At 37.0% G+C, this 21,872-nt stretch overlaps 1 protein-coding gene across 1 annotated transcript in view; it reads left to right on the top strand.

Moving 5' to 3' along the window:
• The window catches only part of LOC150094506 (protein MIS12 homolog), a 175,945-nt gene that overhangs the window by 118,362 nt on the left and 35,711 nt on the right, over nucleotides 1–21,872 (top strand). Inside the window, exons 4-5 of the mRNA XM_090412225.1 lie at nucleotides 4,904–5,002; nucleotides 10,768–10,911. Coding sequence (XP_090268351.1) covers nucleotides 4,904–5,002; nucleotides 10,768–10,911 — 243 coding nt within the window. The remainder of the gene's footprint in view (nucleotides 1–4,903; nucleotides 5,003–10,767; nucleotides 10,912–21,872) is intronic.

The following is a 21,872-nucleotide window of genomic DNA, read 5'->3' as shown; positions in this document are numbered from 1 at the left end:
ACATCACTTGCCTTAGTATCCCTTAATGCAAAGCAGATATCCTTACAGACATGTATATGTGCTCTGCATTTTGGGAAGGGTCACTACCCAGACCAGTTTCGACCTTTATTTGAGGTCTCATCAGTGGGAGCCATATCCAGAATGATACCATGGTTGAAGTAATGCAGCAGTCATATTTCCATATACGATTAACCAAAAGGTGTCACATCTTATTATTAAAATACTCTGGATTAGAGATGGATGTTGGAAGTTTTCCCACTTGACAGGTTACTTACTCAGGTTTTTATTTAAGTAATAACAATTTTTTTTAACCCCTCTAGTATTACTAGTATTTCACTGGTTTCAATCTGCACTGACATGCTTGACAAGAATGATAGGCATTGTTAACTTGCAGCTATAATTGATTGTTTTTGAATTTCCATATTATTATATTCATATGCTAATGATGATAAGAAATTTACACTAAAATATTTGTTTAACCTTGTCTAAATATTAAAACTAAATTTTTTTTATTACTTTCATAATATTGATTATGAAAGTCTTAGAGAATACACATAGGTTCCTCTACAGATCAGAACCCCAATCACTGGTTCATATATATTGTATGTGTGGTGCAGTTTTAAGTGAACTAAAATTATAGTAATGTTTAAAGAATAATTAAATTCACTTAAGTAATTTAAGAAAACTACTTTTAAAATAAGTTGCTCAGATCTTCAAATTAGGCAATAAGAAAATTTTTAATGTGCCAGCTTGTAGATATCATGATCTCGAGTAATGCGGACAATTTTAAAAATGCTAAATTTCATGTATCTATGAGGATTAGGCAGAATCTGCAGTGTTTTATTTTTATTGATTGGTCCTTATGTTGAATTGTACAGCTAAACTTGAATCCTCATTTATTTTACTTAACATGTTTGACATTGACCAATCAGATGACCTAATGAATTAGCCAGTGAACAGTGCCACTCCATTGACCTACGTGCAGTAATTTTATTGTGGCTTAATGTGTGACAGAAGCATATATTCATCAGAGGTGCACTATGACAATTACAGAAGGGGAGCTCTCATTTTTTCAGAAATGAAGTGATGACAGTGGAAATACAGTGTGGGTGGGTGGGTGATCAAGCTAAATTTTTTTCTCCCTGCAAGAATGCCAAAGCTTACTCACAGTGTGGCTAAGTATACTCAAAACCATGAAAATATGTTGAGGTATGTAGTCATATATTCTGTATTATTGTTATAAACACAATTTATAATTTTTAATTGCACTTGTATCTATGATGTATGACAATCAGAAAACTATGAATTTGCATATCTGTTAAAAATATATAGCAAATGCAGTCTTGCTTGTTATGTTTTAATGTTGTTGCATATAATCATATTGATTAATATATTCACTATAACAGACTCTTGGGAGTCAGAGGCAGACCATTAAGGGAGACCACATCATCCACACCAGCTTTCTTGGATTAATTCACACTATCTGCACTCATCATCTCCAAAGGCAAGTCATTCCATTCATGAACTGCTCTATGAGAAGAAAAATCTAGCTTTCACCCCTTTCTTGATTGCATTCATTCTTAGCTTCCATGGATATCCCCCTCATCCCCCCCTCAAAAAAAAACTCCATTAAAAAAAAAAAAAATTCATCTACTCATATTCTAATGATCCTTCCATAAGTTTGTAAGATCTGTATTGTATCACCCCTCTTTCTCTTGTTTGCTAATGTGTTTGCATTCCATATATTCTTAGTCTGCCCTCATAACCTACATTCCACAATCCTGATATCATCTTTATCACTTTTTTGCGCTCTCTCTCTCTCTCCACTGTGTCTACATTATCTCAGAAAGGAGATCTGTGCACAGTAGTCCAGGTGAGGCCTTGCAAAGAGTGAAAATCACTTATCTTTAAATGTCAAGATTTATTTCAGCATTGCAATTATCCTCTGAATCGTATTTGCAATTTTTTCTATATGACCTTTAAACTTCAACTTCTTATTTACTAAAACTCCAAGATCCCTAGCTTGATCACTTTCTTCTACCAGTATAATATGACATAAGCAAATAACATTACATTTGCTAATACTGAGCTGTTGCCAGAACAAACCACTGGTCACTTTAAATCTTGCAGATTTCCCTCCTCCTTCCATAATCCACTTTGAAATATCTGTCAGCCATCCTCTTATCCACACTAATAGTTTATAATCCAATCCCATATCCTTCTTCCAATTTACATAATAACCCTCCATGCTGTATTTTGTCAAAGGCCAAAGTATCATGGTGTATCCTTCTCTCTTGTTTAACTCAGCTGTAACTTTGGCCTTTGCTAAGGCTAAATAGGATATGAGATTGAGTAACTTGTCCCAAGTTACTCAAACGTGACCTTTTAGTAAATCTATGCTCTTTATTGCAAATTATAGATTACCTATGAATCCCTTTTTGTATGTATGTTAGCTTTTACCAAGTTTTCCAAAATCTTAATCACTACTCCAGAGAAACGGATTGATTGATAGACAGACAGACACATCAGTGTTAGCACCCACCCTAGCGGAGCGAGATTACTATACATCCTTTCCATTCCTATGGAATCTTTCTTATGCTGAGACTCAAATTATACAGCCAAGTCAAAGGCACAGCCAATTCAGCTGAACATTTTTAGCATCTGTGCTGATATCCCATTAGTAAGGATGTGATATCATTGACCTAAGTATTTAGTTTATGCAATAGCTGTAGTTTCTTCTCCCCATACACCTGCATTTCATCTACTGAAGAGGTAGATGAAATGCAGGTGTATGGGGAGAAGAATGGGCACTCGTTACTTGAATAATCTCTGTCTGATACTTGCATGCTGTCTGCATTCAGTAGAGTTATTCTTTTACTTGATAATGACGGAATTCATTTGTCTTTAGCATGCAGAGTCAGTTTCTTTCTTTTCATGCTCACACTTAGCTTTCTTTGCAATACTTGTAACTCTTTTGCCTTGTAATTTTTATAACAAACCTCATACTTATGCACACAGTCTTTCTTGAGAATCACTTGCTTAATGATTATGCATATTTATTTTCATTTATTTCACTCAGTACAGTAATGAGGATATGAAGCGCCTGTGGCAACTTGCGCCCCCTAACCCAAAAATGACAAAAAGTTTGAAAAATTTAAATGTAACAAGTTAAATTTACTAAACGCAATATGTGAAATACTTACTATTAATCCCATCAAAATGAGTTGCAGTGTGTTGCAGAATTTGTGTCTAAAGTGGCGTATTGGTGAAATTTAAAAATACAGTATAAAATACCGGACTTTTATATCTATTTATTTATTTTTATTTTTTTTACGTTTTGCACCCCAAACCTAGTTGCACCCATGGCGGGAGCCTCTTTTGCCACGCCCTCGTTATGGCACCGATTTCACTCCCACTCAGTTTATTCTTTGAGCTTTGTGGACACATCCTAATATTGCATCTGTAAGGTGTTTTTAATAACTCCCATACACTGCTGATATCCTTATCTGACAGCTGCTTCTATGAGATGGAACCTAGCATTCTTCTCAGATGGTCATAATTTTTTGCTTTTTATTCGGCATGTAACTTTTTCTGAATGGAATATCCATATTTAGTCTACTTCTCTTGTCATTACAGTATGATCACTGTCACTAACCAGTCAGAATAGTCACGTCATTAACCAACCGTCTGCACAGTTAGCCTAGTGGCTTTGCGCTTTGCAACTATATGCCTGGGGAGGGAGTGTCCTAGGTTCGATTCCCTTCAACGACATGAGGAGCTCAAGGATCTTCCTCAGCCATAGCCAAGTTAGCCGGTCTTGGGCGTGGACAGCAGGGTTTTTTCCACCAGTTTATCTGGTGTTTTTCATCCCGCAAGCAGGCAAACCGGTTCGAGGACACACACGGATTACAGTCAGGAATACTGACCCAGCCATAGGTCTGATTCGTCAGCCTATGCTGATTCCGGAACCCGGATAAAATTTGGGGGAACTAGATGGTACCGTGAACTCCCGTATAAAGGGGAAAGCTGTATCATCACACGGAACTTATTTATTTATTAACCGACCTCTCCCAAACCCTATAATCTGGTCTGTCATTTTCACCTCAAGTTCTTTCTGTTACTGCTCAAGAAAGTTGGCTTCATTCTTGTCATGACATTTCACTGCTACCCAATCAAATTCAAATAGTCATCCATGGTGATTACTTGTTTATCACCTATTGGGTTAATTTGACAATGTAGCTGATCAACGAGATCCATAACAGCATCCTACCATATATTTTATCTTGTTAGGCACTCCACCTCGTGCTGGATAGCTTCAAATTCTTCCAGATAGAGAATCATTATTAATGTTGCACTCATGGCTTTCTAGACTAACTGGACTCAAAAATCATTAGCTACACACCCTTCACTCTTATCTTGTCTGCTCTTCTTAAAAATACTATACCTTTTACACTCAATTCCAGTTAGTATAACTGCCTCTGAGAGCCAGCACTAATGCCTAGAATCTGAGGCCATAATGTGGTCACCAAGACAGCGAACTTGATTTCTTTGCGTCTGGTATCCTGGCATTTATTTACAGATGTTACCTTCCAAGCTTACTTGTACATGCATGCCTGTAGTCTGTATGATGCAGCTGATCTTGCAGTTATGTATTTAATGCTGCACTTATGCAGATGGTCTTGCAAATATATAAGTTGAAACCAGACAAGTACACGATCAGCCATTCTTTGTAATCAACTCCTTGATTATGTACATTCATATTGTTAATACAGTTGCATAACCTAGTCACTTATATGTAGATTATTACGTCCTCCCTTCATGATCTAGTTCCCTGATTCTTTATATTAGGTCTATTTTCTTATATATGTAACATATTTCTAATGTAATTATGTATTTTTTATAGTACAATCACATAATGACTGAGGATGATATAAAGTGTGCTACTAAATGTATTGTTGAAGTTACTGAAAGGAAGATGGATAGAGCATTTGATAAACTTGAGGTAAACAGCAAATTTGGCTTATAGAATTAGGCCCACATTTTCATGGTTGATTAGATGTTACAGATGTTTTTATTTTGGAATCTATACATTGGAAATTTACTTTTTATTTGCTATACAACATACCAATCACACTACCATCTGTCTGTTGAGTGATATATCTATTATGGTGGGAGTGATGTCAGTGAGCTTTACCTAAGTTGTTTGTTCTTAGCATTAGTAAGATAGCACAACAGGTAAGACAGATATATACCTATAATCTGCCTAATGTGTAAGTGCAGGTCTTCAGGAAAACAGCTGTTATTTGCTTTATGCTAGAAATAAGGAAAGGTTAGGAGCAATGAAACAAGTCTACTGTGCAGAAATAAAAGGATAGCACTAAGGAATTTCACTGGAGGCTTCAATGTAACATGGCTGATGTTGCTATCAACAAGAATAGTGCATCATAAATTGTAACAATTTAGCGTTTGGAATACATTGCATATATGTCTTGTTCACATGCTTAGGTGTTGGATGTTGTTCATAAATCCAGAAAATTTTAAATCCATAAATACAGTACCCTCCCATGTACTATATAGCTGATAGTGTAGACAGTCATACTTATAAACTTGGTCAACAGTTAGCTATATTTGCTTCCCCCCTTTACTGGTAACTCTTCTACTTTTATAAAAAAAAAAAATGTTCATTTCAAATCACCAGTAAATATAATCACATCCTTAATAATTCAGACATAATAGTCACTTTTAATATAATAACTATAAAACTATTTAGATCTAAGGCTTCTAAATTAAAACTATTATACTCCTACCCAGTTTATTCCTTGACATCTTTGGAGTCTGAAAGTTCAGGCCTTGCATCTCATGCCATCAACACTAGACATAGAGTTCACTGGAACTGTACTAAGATTGCTTAGGTGTTTATCAGAACTTTCCAACCCCCCCCCCTCTAATCTTTTCTCGCCCATTCTATTTGAGTGACCATACCAGCTGAAATTAGCTCTGCTAACGCATTCCTGGATGTTGACAATGTCAAGTTCTTTCCTAATATCCTCATTTTTAATATGATATTGCCATTGATGCCATCTGTTCACACCTCTAATCTTTCTCAGGACTCATATCTGCAGTCTCTAGTCTTTGGTCAAGTGTTTTACTTCTGACCCAGCTCTCAGATCCATAAGTTAAAACTGGTGTTAGCACTGTCTTGTATACAAATAATTTAGTGTTCTGACTAATTTCTCTCTTATTCCATATAAATTTATTCAGTTGACTTCCTACCATACCCGCTTTGTTGATTCTGTTGTCTGTTTTCATATTTAATTTACCATCTTCACTAAAAATCGTGCTTAATTAGTTGAAATGTTTTACTTGTTCCACAGGTTCTCCATTCACATTTTCAATGTTTCTGCCTATTTTCATTGCCTTTGTCTTTTTAATGCTGATCTTCATAACGATATCTATTACAACGGTTATTCAATTTAGTCAGGGAATCTTGCAGACTTGTAGCAGATTTATTTAGAAGTATAACATCATCTGCATAAAGCAAAGAGCTGACATTAACATCTCCAATTTTAGAAATACAATTTTATTAATACAGACCAGTATTTTACAATAAAAAACATATATTCAAACCTACCAGTTTCGCCAGCAAACTGTCTGGCTTTTTCAAGGTATTATGGAGATATGAAAGTTAGTAAATGCAAATTAAAAGGAACATAAAAAACGTTGTAAACCAAACTAGTATCTATGGTTACACATTTCGCGTGACAGAGATGACTTATTGTTCTTATTCATTATCACGCATGCGTGTTTGTTGTAGACTTGTAATGTGATTACTGGCTAGCTGTAGTTCAGATTGATTGAGAGAGAGGATCAAGTTTTTCCACAAACTGTTTAGAATTACACCCTGATTTCTGTTGAGGTTTCCGCCTGTTATTAGTACTATTGTGGCTTCCTTAAATACACGATGCCTGTAGTCGTCATCGAGATATGGCATGGAACTGTTTTGCCAATCTATCGTGTGGTTAGACGTGCAGAAATGATGTGCAAAGCCGGAAGAGATGTAATTCTAAACAGTTCGTGGAAAAACTTGATCCTCTCTCTCAATCAATCTGAACTACAGCTAGCCAGTAATCACATTACAAGTCTACAACAAACACGCATGCGTGATAATGAATAAGAACAATAAGTCATCTCTGTCACGCGAAACGTGTAACCATAGATACTAGTTTGGTTTACAACGTTTTTTATGTTCCTTTTAATTTGCATTTACTAACTTTCATATCTCCATAATACCTTGAAAAAGCCAGACAGTTTGCTGGCGAAACTGGTAGGTTTGAATATATGTTTTTTATTGTAAAATACTGGTCTGTATTAATAAAATTGTATTTCTATTATAAAACGACCAAAAATGTATACTTTATCTCCAATTTTGATATATATCAGGTTTAATACCACTTTCCTTCATAATATGATCCATATAGATAATGTACATCCTTGTCTGACACCAGATTTAACATTAAACCATCTTTCTGTACTCCCTTCAGTTCTAACTGCTTACTTACAACTTAGATAAAGATAAAGTATTACTTAATATAATGCCCCATTGACACCATATAACTGTAGCATATTGAATAGCTTCTCCCTTGGTACCTTGTCATATGCCATTTCTAGATCGACTAAACTTAAATACAGATCTTTGTTATATTCCCATGCTTTCTCAACTAATTGTCGTAAAGTGAAGATCTGATCCTGACAGCCTCTATTTGACCTGAATCCAGCTTGTTCTTCACCAAGCTTTTCTTCCACAATTCTTCTCAACCATTTTTCAAGTATACTTGCATAAATCTTACCAGGCACACTCATTGGGGAAATACCTCTGTAATTCTTACATTGTTTTATTTCCATTTTTATATATGGGTACTATGAGAGCTCTACCCCCAATCATCAGGAATTCATCCCTCTGTCCAGAACTTCTGAACTGTGCAGTGCAGTAACTGTAAGACTTTTATACCACCATACTTCAGCATTTCTGGTCGAATATCATCTACTCCTGCTGACTTTCCACATTTCTACTTCAAGTATGGATATGTATTCCTGACTGTATGCCTGTCGAGTGTTTTTTACCACTGTGTTATCACTGCTTGTTTCATTTAGCACTTTTTTGAATTAATTACGCCATACTTCAAGGATATTGTTTTTCTTCTGTTTTCATGTTACCTTTATCATCTCTAAGTCCTTTTACAGCACTCTTTCCTCCATTTCTCAGCTTCTTCAACAACCTCCAGAATATTTTGCAACCTTGATATTTATTTTCTATGTTCTTGCCAAAGCCGTCCCATGACTTTTGTTTAGCCAAAGTTTTTAGCCAGGGGGACCCCCCCCCCCCCCAGTAGAATATAAAAAGAATAAAAGCCATAAAAAGAGAAGTCAGAAAAAGACATTGAGAATCATGGAGCCAATTTGTTTCTAATTCACAACGTGATTTGTATAAAATAAGACCCATTGTACATAAGATGTTGGAACATTTAAGTACAGATACTAAAGAAAGGGTAAAATTAAAACATCAAATTGAAATTAGGCAACAACAACTATAATAACAAAAACATCTCAATTTCAAAAACCTTAGTGAAATCTTGAACACCAAACAGCCAAACAAGATCGAGACAGAGCATGAGGTTTATTTCATAGACCTACTACCACACAAATCTCATAGCATTCAAACATGGATGGGCCAAAACATGTTACACTAGACATAAGACGAAAAGCAATTGTGAATCTAATTTAGATCATCGATTAATCAAACCAGTGCAAAAATTGTATGTGATCTGGAAAATGAAGAGTCGATACAGAACACACACACACCATTTGTATCTATCTTGGAACATAATGGATGTGTTGTTATTGAATCCAGAGCCATTGCTGACACTTTGGGGAAAAAATTTGCTCTAATCTCAGTAGCAGCTTCATATCTTCAATTTTTTTATTGTAAGAACAACACGAGAAACAGCAGCTGAACTTTTCTACAAACGGGCTAGAGTCCATTTGATCCATGTTTGATGGTAGGACTGCATTTGAAGAGCTGCGAAAGTTATTTAGTTTTAAAAAAAAAACATCAGTTTAAAAATTGTGCTAGAATTAGAGTATATTTTGGAGTTAATTAGTTTAGCTTAAAAAGTTTGTTTTAAATAGTGTTAATTTAGTCTTTTGATAAGATGCGTAGCACATGGCACATGTGAAGTGGAGCAATGGCTTCCAAATCATCGTCATTGTTTGAAGAATTTAATCAAAGGGAGTTCATCCAATGTAAGGTTGTGTGCTTTCCTGAGAGTGACTGGCATTTGGTTTGAGAGCATTAGTGGTAGGAAAGTGTCATGAACATGAGGATCAAAAGTGTGTCTCAGGTCGCAAGATTGACGAAGTGGATGAAAGTCAGATATGATCGAAAATTGTGATGTAATGCCAGATAGCACTGAGAACAAGATTCAAAGTGACACAGTTGAAAGTGAGAGTAAAAGTATAGAACGAGAGAATGGTTTGACTGATATAAAAAATGAAGAGTTAGTTGCAATGAGGGAGATAGCTCTGTTTCATGGAGTGATACATAAGGCAAAGTGGCAGTTGGAGCGATTGCAAAAATGTCAACCGAGTGGATCAGCTAACAAAAAGAAGCAAGTGCGAGATAAGAAAAATAAGGGCATGATTGGGAGTGAAAGAAAAATTAAGGAGTGAGTGTCATACCAGGATTCAATAGTAAAAGGTGTAATAGATGAGAGTGATTTAATGACGTAAGTGTGGCTATTAGAGCACAGAAGCGTAGGGTGAAAGAAGTGATATGGGCGGAATGAATGATTTAAAAGGAGAAAAGTATGGTATGAGAGAAGACTTGAAAGAATTACTGGAAGTAGCAAAAGAAAAGAATGAGAGAGTTAATTATTATTATTACATAACAACTTCAGGGCGGGCATCTACTCTACAACTCTTCATCTAACACCAATGCCATCTACTGCCGATGGCATTGGTGTTAGATGTTAGAAGTACTAGTGGTGGTAGTAAAAGTACCACCACCACCACCACCAGCGGTACTTTTACTACCACCACTAGTGGTTTTTAACAGACAATCACAAACATCCATGCCATGATGGGATTTGAACCTGCATCCTTTTGGCTGGAGAGCTGATACGCTAACCACTCGGTCAACCAGGCTGAGTTAAGATAGTGAGTCTGTTACCACAGCATGACAGAGCACACTTGAGAAGGAGGGCCATATTTGTGAATGACTCTATGCATAGGTTATCCAGGAGGAGTGGTTTGGAGTGAGTTTGACGGGCGAAAGAACATACAAGAAGGATGGTTTGCATCTGAATGGATTTGGTGTTCGGAGACTGGAAAAATTTTTGCTCAATCAAGTGAAAGTCAATGTGACAATCGGGGAAACTAGAGCTTTTGGCGGGGGGGGGGTGCAGTTGAGTGGACAAGGGAGTGAACAAGAAGTTTTATTTTGTGATAATGCAACAGAGGATTAACCAACAGTATTTCTGTGTTATTTTTTAGGAAAATCTTGTTTTAGCACATGGATCCCCCCCGACCCCATTCATTGGATTTTCAACTGTGGTGAACCCCATGTTTCTGCTTTAATTATACTTGATAACAAAGTTTTTTGTTATGAAAGCAAAAGACAAAACAAAATTGATTGAAACAAGTACTTTATATCAAGATATTAAAATATTCTTATGTTTGTGTTCTGATCTTCAAACATATCATTTGTTTTAGGCTTATCTGAATGCTAATGTGTTTTGCATACCACGTCATATCAGCTTACCAGAAGATGAAATTCATTCAACAGTGTGTTGCTCTAAAGAGATGGATTTATGTCTGGACACAAGTATCAGTGAACTTAAAGAGAAAATCTTGAAGGTAAATGTTCTTAAATGGTGCCAGTAACTTGTTCAGTTAGAGTTTGTAAGAATGATTCTATGATATCTAGGTATAAACTTGATACTTTAATATATACAGTAATTATATGAGGGTGGTCTGAAAAGTTCTCGGCTTCGACCTTGGATGGATACTATCGGTAAGATTTTTTTTTTCCTAATTGGTACATCTGTCATAAGCATCCATGCGAAATTGCAAGTCATTCTATCAAGTAGTTTGTTTTATACAGCTGTCTGAAGAAAAAGTGTTCTCTGTATTCCTTGAAATGGATAATAAAATTGAGTATCGTGCAGTTGTAAAATTCTTTGTAAAAGAAGGTTTAACGCCAAAAGAAATTCATTCGAAGCTCTTAAACATTTATGGGCACACTTCTCCTTCATTTTCGAAAATTAAGAAATGAGATGCCGAGTTTAAATGTGGCCTTACAAGCCTTGGAGATAATTCAGTGAGTACGTAACTAGTTACTTCAATAGATTATTGTCCATTTCGAACTCGGGAAGGACATTAAAATTTGACGAGTGTGATAATTTAAGATGGGTAGCCTTACAACAGTTTAGGATTGGATTGCGAGATGAATTGAGGGACATAATATTTAAAAAGGGTGCCAAAAGTCTTGACGAGTGTCTGAGGTTAGCATTAAAGAAAGAGAAAATACTAAGGGAGTTGAGCATTTGTTCTCAAATCAGAGATAGGTTGGTAGCAGAGCTAGAGCCTATGGATTCTAGTCCTGCAGCCCCCTCACAACTAGAGAATTCCAGTAGGTCTGGCTCAGACGAATATAAGATGCAAACGGCTTCCATGGAAAATGTAGGTGGGAGGACACCCCTATCCCTAGTGGAGGGACATGTGCAAGGGATCCAATGCAAATTTCTCCTAGATACTGGAGCCCAGATTTCGGTTATTCCTATGAAACTAGTAGAAGCCTTCCAAGAATCAACTGGTGATGCCTTCACTAGATTAGGTAATCCTGTAAAGATAATGGGGATAGCGCTGGTCGAGCTTTCGTCGGTCATGAGGATCAAAGTGAAAATCTGCATACCATGCTTTCCAATTGATACCACACATGACTTGCTAGTCCTTCCTGAGTTGGCGGACACAGGCTGTCAGGTCATACTGGGCCTTGACTTCTTAGAGAAGAACAAGTTTGCGTGTGATTTTGGAACCATGTCTGTGTCCTTGTGTGGGAAGGAGCATAAGCTCAACCAAGAAAAAGGGAATTTCAGTGACTCGACTAAGGTTGAGGGTGGTCAAGTGAACAAGTGCAAAGAAGGGATGAATTCATGGAGAAAGGAACTGACTCGTAACGCCATTACGCAAGCAGGATCTGACTTGGAAAGAAAATGTATGGAGGAATTTTTTGGGAAGATATTCAGCCAGTTTCCCTGAGTGTTCACGGAGGACATCAGTTCTCTCTCTTGCACAGATAAGGTGGAACATTCTGTCCAGGTAAAGTCTGATGTGCCTACGTACGTCAAACACTATCATATACCCCTCAAACACACAGAAGAGCTTAAGAAACTGATGTCTGAGTATGAGAGAGCCGGAATAATCGAGAGGTCAAACTCAGGTGGAATAGTCCTTTCATCTTAGTAGAAAAGCCAAATTATTATTATTATTATTTTCGGGCTACTTCAGGGAGTCCTTAGACTCATCGAGGGAGGCCCTAAACATCATGTCCACACAACTATACGACATTCTCACAGCATCTATCATACCTTGCCTTGAACTCGCTCACTGTCATAGCACCCACAACAGACTCTGGCAGCTTATTCCACTCATTTACCACTCTAAAAGTAAAGAACCCAGCTCTAATACCACTGCTAACCACACTCTTGCCCAGCTTCCATAGGTGTCCCCTAGTTCTCCCACCACCAGTCCTGATCTCAAAAATATCCTCTGAATTAATCTTATAGAATCCTTTAAGCAATTTGAATTTCTCAATCATATCTCCCCTTTTCCACCTATCAACCAGTTTCTGCAACCCACAAATCTTCAACCTGTTCTCATATGGTTCATTCCATAGACCTGCTATCATCTTAGTCACTCGCCTCTGGATCCACTCCACCTCCCCATCAAGAAGGAACCGAGGTGACCAAATCTGGGCACAGTAGTCAAGATGAGGTCTTATCAAGGCTCGGTACAGAGGTACAATAACTTGCTTGTCTCTCTCATCAAGGTATTTTTCAACAACCAAGTGAGTTGATGAGCTGATTTAGCTACTTTCGCAATGTGCCCCCTAAACTTCATCTCCCTATCCACCAACACTCCCAGGTCCCTGGCCTCATCAATCTCCTGGAGTACAGTTCCACCAATGTTGTATACTGCTGCTAATCTTTTCACCCCAAAATGCATAACCTTACATTTTGTCACATTAAATTGACATCCATTCTCCTTAGCCCAGAACTCCAATCTATCTAAGTCATCCTGCAAGACTTTGACATCTTCTGCATTCACTATCGCCCTCCCCAACTTTGCATCATCAGCAAACAAATGAACTGTTCCACTTAGATCCTTCCCTATATCGTTAATGAACAGATTAAACAGCAGTGGTCCAAGAACAGAACTCTGCGGCACCCCACTAGTCACATGCCGTCTTTTGGACTCCACTCCTGAATAAATGGAGGACTAAGATTTGTTCTGGACTTGAGAGAGATAAACAAGATCACCAAGCCGATAGACTTCCCTGTCTGCAGAATAGAGGACCTATTGATCGGACTGGGAGGAGCAAAAGTCTTCTCTAAATTAGATTTAAATCTGGGTATTTTCAGATACCTTTAAGGAGGGAGGACAGAAAATACTTTGCATTCACCACGAGGTGGCAAAAATATCAAATGTGTCGACTCCCTCAAGGCGCTGGAAACTCAGCAATGAGCTTCCAGAGTTTGATGAACCAAGTCTTATCAGATATGTTGGGAGAAGGGGTAATCTGCTTCCAGGATGCTCTGTTAGTATACTCTTCCTGCATCAGGGAGCATTGTCGGCTATTAACTGAGGTGATGAACTGGCTAAACGAGGAAACTCTCTTTAAAGATCTCAAAGATCTTTAAAGAGAGAATAGAATACCTGGGACACGTGGTAAATGAGGATGGAGTTGTTGTTGTTGTTGTCTTGTCCTTTGAAGAGTCTTAGATGTTTCCGTGCGCTCCTCGTACTGCTTTGGCTATGTCTGTGATTTTGTTTGTATAGAGCTGTTGTTCAGGATTAGGATCTATTTCTTGCAAGGCTGCTGTAATTGCTGGACAGGTAAAGATGTGAGTGGGTGTCAGTTCCGTATTGGGGCAGTTGTTGCAGTTTCTATATGTTCTCGTATCATCTGTATTGATCTTCATTCCTCTATAATGTCCTGTTCGTAGTCTTGCTATCGTAGTGGAGGTCCTTCTGTCAGCATTGATCTCGGGAATTTGATGTTGTATCACTGATTTCAATGGAATTAGTTTAGCTTTTGCTAGTGCATTGGCATCAGCAAGAGTTATCATATGAGTTTCTTGGTTGAGTTCTCTGGCCTCTTTTGCTAATTTATCAGCTGCTTCGTTGTGATCAATGCCTACATGAGCAGGAATCCATTGTAGAATGCAACTTTTACCTAAACACTTTAGATGATTTAAGAGTTTATGGATGTCTTGTGTGAGCTTGGTATTGCCATTTTTGATTGCCTCCATAGCTGATCTTGAGTCACTGTAAATTATAATTCCTTCAGATTGTTGAGATGATGATAGATTTAAGTAGGCTTCTAGTGCTTTAATTATTGCGTAGAGTTCGCTGGTAAAATTGGAAGCGATTCTCCCAGATCCAACTTTTATTGAAAGTTTTTCACCTTTCGGGAGTAGAAGGAGAACACCAGCGCCTCCATTAATCATATTGGTGTCTGATGATCCATCGGTATAACAAATAACCTGTTTGGAGGATGAAAGAAGGTTGATGGTATTTAGGCCTTTTTCTTTAAGCATTTCTTTTGGTTCTTTTTTTGTACAGAGTTTGGTAAGGTTTAGATTTATGAAGGTATTTGAAGGTAAAGGACTGGAAAATAGAGGTTCTTTGTTTATGTGGACATTTAGCTGATCAAGACCTATTTCTTTCCTGATAGTGTCATCATATTGTAAAGTCGATGATCTGTGAAGTCTGCAAATTTGGTTCCAATGTTCATAGGTTTTTAGGGAGACATGATCACTTTGGTAGCTTCTGATATTATTTATGAATTTTATGGTGGCAAATTTTCGTCTGTCCTCCAGCAGGTCAAGCCCACATTCCTGTTGGGCTCTGATGTTGTTAGTGGATGAGACTGCACCAATGATAATCTTGGATGCTTTTGCTTGTATTTTGTCTAGGTTTTTCTTTACCGATGAAGCCGAAGGTGACCAGATAGGTGCTGCATATTCCATTATTGGCCTTATTAGTGTAGTGTAAGTAGTTTTGAGGATTTTTGGCTTTGCACCCCAATTTGTTCCACAAAGCCTTTTCAGTATATTTAATTTTTTTAGAGCTCTGTTGGAAGTGTTAGAGATGTGTTGTGCAAAACGTAATTCCTGATCAAGCGTAATACCAAGGTATTTTGGATTTGTGACTTTTTCAATTAGCTTGTTATTGATCATGACTTTGGGATTGTAGGAATGTCTATTTTTCCTGTCTGTACTAAATGTACTTAGTTTTGTTTTGTCTGGGTTGATTTTAAGTTTGAGTTCGTTTGACCATTTTTCTAATCCTCTCATGGATTTGTTTAGAATTTCCTCTGATTCTTTGATTTTAGCACTAGTGTGCCAGATGGCTATATCATCTGCATAGCAAGTTACTTTTTGTGTCTTCTGTAAGGTAGGGATGAATATTATTGACATATAGAAGGAATAGTAAGGGACTGAGTACTGAGCCCTGGGGAACACCAGCCCAGGTTCTCCGCTCTTTTGATATTGCTGTATTGATTCTGACTTTGATCTTTCTTCCTCTGATGAAATCAGCAATCCAGATTAAAGCGTTTCCTCTAATTCCAATATCATGTATTGTTTGTATTAATTTTTTGATCCAAACACGATCAAAAGCAGCAGTCATATCAAGGAATATGGCAGTTGTCTTTTTTGTTGGTTTTTCCTGAAATGAGTCTATTATTGTTTGGCAGAAATGGAATAATTGATCTGTTGTCGAATGACGAGTTCTATAAGCAGTTTGGTAGTAGTTGATTTTCTTATTTTTTGTCAGCCAGTGCATAAGCCTGGAGTGTATGATTCTTTCAGTAATTTTACAAAGTATGCTAGTTAATGCGATAGGTCTGTAACTTTGACATTCTGCAGCATTTTTGTCAGGTTTCAGGATGGGTACAATAACTGATTTTTTCCATTCTTTTGGAAGTTTGCCCGTTCGCCAAGAGGTATTGAGAATGTCCAGAAGTTGTTCTTTGGCATTTTTGCCAAGGTGTTTGACCATATGACCAAAGATAAGATCATTACCAGGGGATTTATTAGGTGCAGTTTTCTCGATTGATGAATTTAGTTCACTTAGTGTAAATTCTTCGGAGAAGATGTCATTAGTTTGGTATGTTCTTGCTTGTTTTAGCATTTGAGGATGGAGTACATCCGACCAAAGAGAATGTGGCAGCGATTTTGGATGTGAAGGTCCCATCAACCGTCAAGCAAGTCAGAAGATACTTGGGGATGGTGAATTTCTATAGAAGGGTCATTCCTGAATGCTCTATCTTGATAGATCCTCTGGTCAGGTTAACCAAGAAAGGAAAGAAGTTTGAGTGGGGGGGAGCAGAAAAGTGCCTACCGACTCCTAAATCGTGCTCTAACTAAACTCCCACTGCTGACCTACCCCAAACTGGGTCAGACATTTTATCTATCAGCAGATACCTCCATGAATACAATTGCTGCCGTAATAGAGCAAATGGAAGAAGAGCAATTCAGGCCTATGGCTTTTATCAGCCGCAGACTATCCTCATCAGAGATCAACTACTCTGTTATTGAGAAGGAGGCTTTAGTCATAATATTTGCTCTAAGGAAGCTCAAGTATATGTTACTGGGCCAACAAGTAATTCTGAGGTCCGATCACAAGCCTTTGTCCTTCATATCATCCATGAAAGACAAGAATCAAAGAATCATCAGGTGGGCTTTAGAAGTTCAGGAATTCAATGTAGAAATAAGATATATCCCTGGTTCAAAAAACGTAGTGGCTGACTATCTATCTAGGTCGCTTGACACCTCCAATCAGGATGAAGTAGGCCAAGATCGAGAGGAAACTCATATGCTAAGTATGGCAATCTCAGTGAACAAAAGCAGAGACACACCTATAGAGAAACAAACATGGGATAAGGATAAGATCATAGAGGAGCAAAAGAGGGATCCATATTGGGAAGTTCTATATGACCTAGTCAAGAAAGGGGAAGGATCACATGATCAGAAGTCCTTCTTCCAGACCCTGCACCTTGATCATAATGGTCTTTTATTGTCAAAGCAAGAATACATGGGGAGATGGAGGGATAAAATTGTGTCACCAAAAGAGATGATTCCTTGGATTCTCCACACGTTTCATGATGCCAGCCTTGCAGGCCATCAGGGAATACATTCAACCTTGGACAGAATACGAAGTAGATATTGTTGGAATGGAATGAGGAGGGACCTTGAGGATTATGTGCTGTCTTGTCACATATGTCAAAAGAAATCAGGCATATGTGGAAAGGCTACCCTTCAATCAACCCTGACACCGAATCGCCCTTTCCAAGCTGTAGCCATGGATGTCGTGGGGCCCCTACCAGTCACTAAGAATGGAAACAGATACATCTTGGTGATCGTGGATATGTTCTCACGTTATCTGGAAGCAGTTGCAATAAGGGATCAAACCGCCCAAACTGTGGCTGATCAATTTTTTAAATTGATCATATCAAGATATGGAACCCCCACAGACACTCCTAACTGATCAAGGATCAAATTTTAAGGCTAAATTGATGTTGCAATTGTGTACGTTATTGAAGGTGAAGAAGTTATTCACCTCACCTTATCACCCTCAAGGAAATGGCATGTGTGAGAGACTGAATAAGACTCTGAAGCTCACACTCTCTAAGTTGGCAGATGAACATGTCACAAACTGGGATGCCCTCCTGGAGCATGCCCTGTTCGCATGCAGAACCACTCTTCATACAGCCATAAGGGAGGCCCCGGCGGTGATTTTATATGGATTTGAGCCATCCTTTCCAAGCGACTTCCCTTATGGCTGTGTGAAGAGTGGTTCTGCATGCGAACAGGGCATGCTCCAGGAGGGCATCCCAGTTTGTTTCCCGATATCGATCTGTATTTGAGGGACCTTGTGAACAACAACAAAGTTGCATATGATATGGTGACCAGGGCAAGTGAATCGTGCTCCCAGAGAGCCAGGAATTTTGCTAATAGGATAAGAGAATATAAAGACCTAAAGATTGGAAGCCTTGTCCTTATGGAATGCTCCCCCTGAGAACATACAGGAATAGGCATGAGAGAACAAAAAAAAAAAAAAAAAAAAAAAAAAAATTTTTTTTGAGAGAGAGGATGCCTTTGTTATGTCGGAAGACAACATTATTATCGTTTAAAATAAGAAATTAATAATATACCTGAAGTGAACATTTATGTATAATTTTGTATAATCTTAATTTAGTATTGTGAAATTTCAGTGTACAAAATATAAAATAGTTACTTAGTCGGAAATTTTGTATGTGAACATATAACTTTGTTAGAAAAGAAATCAAAGTAATATACCAAATATGTACGGCCAACTTCAGTAAGTCTGTTGTGAAGAACTGTGCTTTCCCCCCTTCACTTGATAGAAAGTTACGAGAGTTTAGTTAGGTTCCGTGAGTGGCGCCATGTGCTGGTAGAGATGCAAGGAGAGTATCATGCATGCGCGTTCAATGACAGTGGGAAATGAAGGTAGTTTAAAAGAGAGTACATCGCTATGTTCAAGGCTTTTTCTTGAAGACGTTTTCCTGCTGCTGTTCACCTGTGCGATGGATCGTCCAACTGGTAGGAAGCTTCCACGTGGTTCCCTTCGTTAGTGGAAAGTATAATCTTATGACAAAGGAAACTACCAGTCGGAGACAAAGAAAGCGCAGTAGACCTAATGGTGGTAAACAAGAATGAGGAGTTCCAGTCGAAATATCAGAGGGAAAGTCAAAGTATTAGTCTGATGAAATAATTCTGAAGTGGCCCAGAGAATTAATGCAGTGAATTGGTAAGGTGAACTTTGTATTTCCTATTTAGTGAATTTATAGTGAGGATCTGAAGTGTGTGGAGAAAGACAATCCTAGAACTGTGGCCGAATATAAAGCAAAAGAATATAACATTTTTTTGTGTTATGTATGTGTAAGAGAATTATTTATGTTACTCAGATCTTGGAAAAGAGATAGAAATGTCAAACTGGATAGGACTATTAAGGAAAGTTTTGATTGAATTCTAGCATATTTAAGAGAGAGAGAAAACTAAGTAACTAATCTTTAACCTTGGTATTCAGTGATATGAGCTTTAAAGTATTGTATTTCTGTGATATATAATTGAGAATTGGTATAGTTCGCCCACCGATTTGAGGTCCCTCGAAACTACTGTGCATGTCAGAAAAAGGAGAATCCATTCTGATAATAGGGTAATCAGTCTGTCTTCTGGGAGGTAATAATAAACAAACGGAGTTTGTTTATTATTACAGGTCGGAAAATTTAGCTTTTCTTTTACAAACATTGTTGTTTTTGAAGTGTAACTATTTTGCTTGTATGACAGTTGGAAAAATGTACGTAGAGTGTTAATACGTGCAAATACTGCGTTCTACATAAAACAATGTCACTTCGCTCCATGATAAGTTTCCTTTTATTCTGGGACTTTTTAAAACAAAATCCGATTTCATTAAGTATTTTCCTTAAAGTTTCTCTTTTCCAAGGAAAATTAATTTTTTCTTTAAGCACAGGAATAATTTCGGAACAGTTGGCACTCTTTTCTCGAATACGTAAAATTCGTGAATAGCTCTTCTTATAACGTCTACATCAAAATCATTCAAAGCTACAGTTTCGATGGTTTTCTTTACTCTGGCGCTTTTTTTTTTTTTTTTTTTTTTTTTTTTTTTTTTTTTTTTTAAGGAGATTTAAATTTTGGCTTACCTTCACCTTTTGATTCCCTATGAATTCTTTTAACAGTCGACCCCGATATGCCCGCAATTGCACTTGCACGTTTTATGACTTGAGAAAGGGGAACAAGAAGACGGCCTTCTGACGATTCTTTTTCGCAGAATGTCAGCACATTATTCAATATTCTTTTGCAAGAGCTACTGAAACGTGTAACAATAGAACTTGTTGACTGTACTGGATCCATCATACAAATTAATAATAAAAAAATAATGCAAAAAGAGAACAACAAAAATCAAGCTAGTACTAGTACAGCGACAGACAAGAAAGCACGTGATTTCGCATGTTGGCGACCAATTCGTACATCCTTCATTTCTTTCTCCCCTTCAGCATGAATCGACTATTCTTGGCACAAAGCCAAGAAGGGATCTAGAAATGGTGGGCGAACTATATTCTTAAACATGAATTTTTCAAGTGTTTTATTTAAATATGTGTACAGGAGTGAGATAATATATATATGTATTCTGATTGAAAGATTGACTAAGTTTACATAAATGACTTGTATGATTTATTCAGTGAAATTAAATTGTTCTGTTATTACTATGAAGTTAGTTTTCCTTATGTTTAGAGCTACTGCACTTGTTCATAAAAGTTAAACGAACGCATGCATGCCATCAAACACGAATGATCAAATGTAACGGCCTAACAGTTACTAAAGTGTATGTTTTACATGTAATTAATGCATTTGTTTTCACACCAGTTCAGCCTTGAAAATGCTAGACAGTGGCAAGTGAAACTTGTTGGCTTTTTGTATATTTTATCATTTATCTTCTGGTCTTTTAACAATAAAAGTTCTTTATTTTAATACATCAGACCAAATATGTACAATTTAATATTTATTTAATTTAGTAAGGGAATCTTGCAGATTTGTACTGGATTTATTTAGAAGTTATAACTCATCATAAAGGAAAGAGCTGAGATTAACATCTCAGGTTTTGATATCAGGTTTAATACCACTTCATAATGTGATCCATATAAATGATAAATAACAGTGGAGATAATGTTGGAGATATTAGTGGAAAAAGCCTTTGTATCATACCTGATTTAACATCAAATCTTCTTGTATGTCCATTAATTCTAACTGCTGATTTACATTTTAAATATAGACTAAATATTGTTTGATATTTATTCTTATTTATACTATATAACTTCAGAGATTTATATAATAAAAACAGCTCCCAAGATATTACTATTCTAGTCACTGAAATGGAAGAGGAAACAAATATGCAACTCAAAAGGCATTTTTCACGTAATTTCAAGGTATATGCAAAACCTTTTCATTTTTCTTTTTCGTAAATAAAATCAGGGGTGTGGGATAAACGCGAGGGGTTGTTATATTCAAGTAAATAAGGTATGCCTCATACTTATTTCTTACTTTGCTGTTTAGATCTTCAAAAAGGACCAACTTTTCCTCTTTTGTCAGCTGTCTTGTCTAATAAATTAGAGATGCAAAGAAATATATTCTTAATCCTTTATCCAATAGTAAGCAAACAATGTTTGCTCATGAAGTATCTTCATGACTGCAAGATATATGTGGGAATTTTTGGAAGCTAAAGTTTTTCAGGAAAAAACTAAATTGACATTTATAATAAAATGCTCGGTATTCATTATAATTTATAATTGCTCATACAGCGAATGTATTTAAATTTTAATTATCAACGTTATTACGCAACTGCCCACTCATCTTCATCACACAATATATTTGGATCTTTATCGACAATGATTCTGTAATTATAATAAATTTAGTTTAATCCTTTATCCAAGTGCGAGCAAACAAAGTTTGCGCCTGAAAGTATCTTCAGGACTGGGGTAAGGTAGTACA

The sequence above is a fragment of the Typopeltis vanoorti genome, chromosome 22, assembly GCF_054136105.1.
Source record: "Typopeltis vanoorti isolate ZY-2024b chromosome 22, IOZ_Tvanoo_1.0, whole genome shotgun sequence".
Lineage (NCBI taxonomy): Eukaryota > Metazoa > Arthropoda > Arachnida > Uropygi > Thelyphonidae > Typopeltis > Typopeltis vanoorti.
This window is presented reverse-complemented; position numbering and strand designations above follow the sequence as displayed.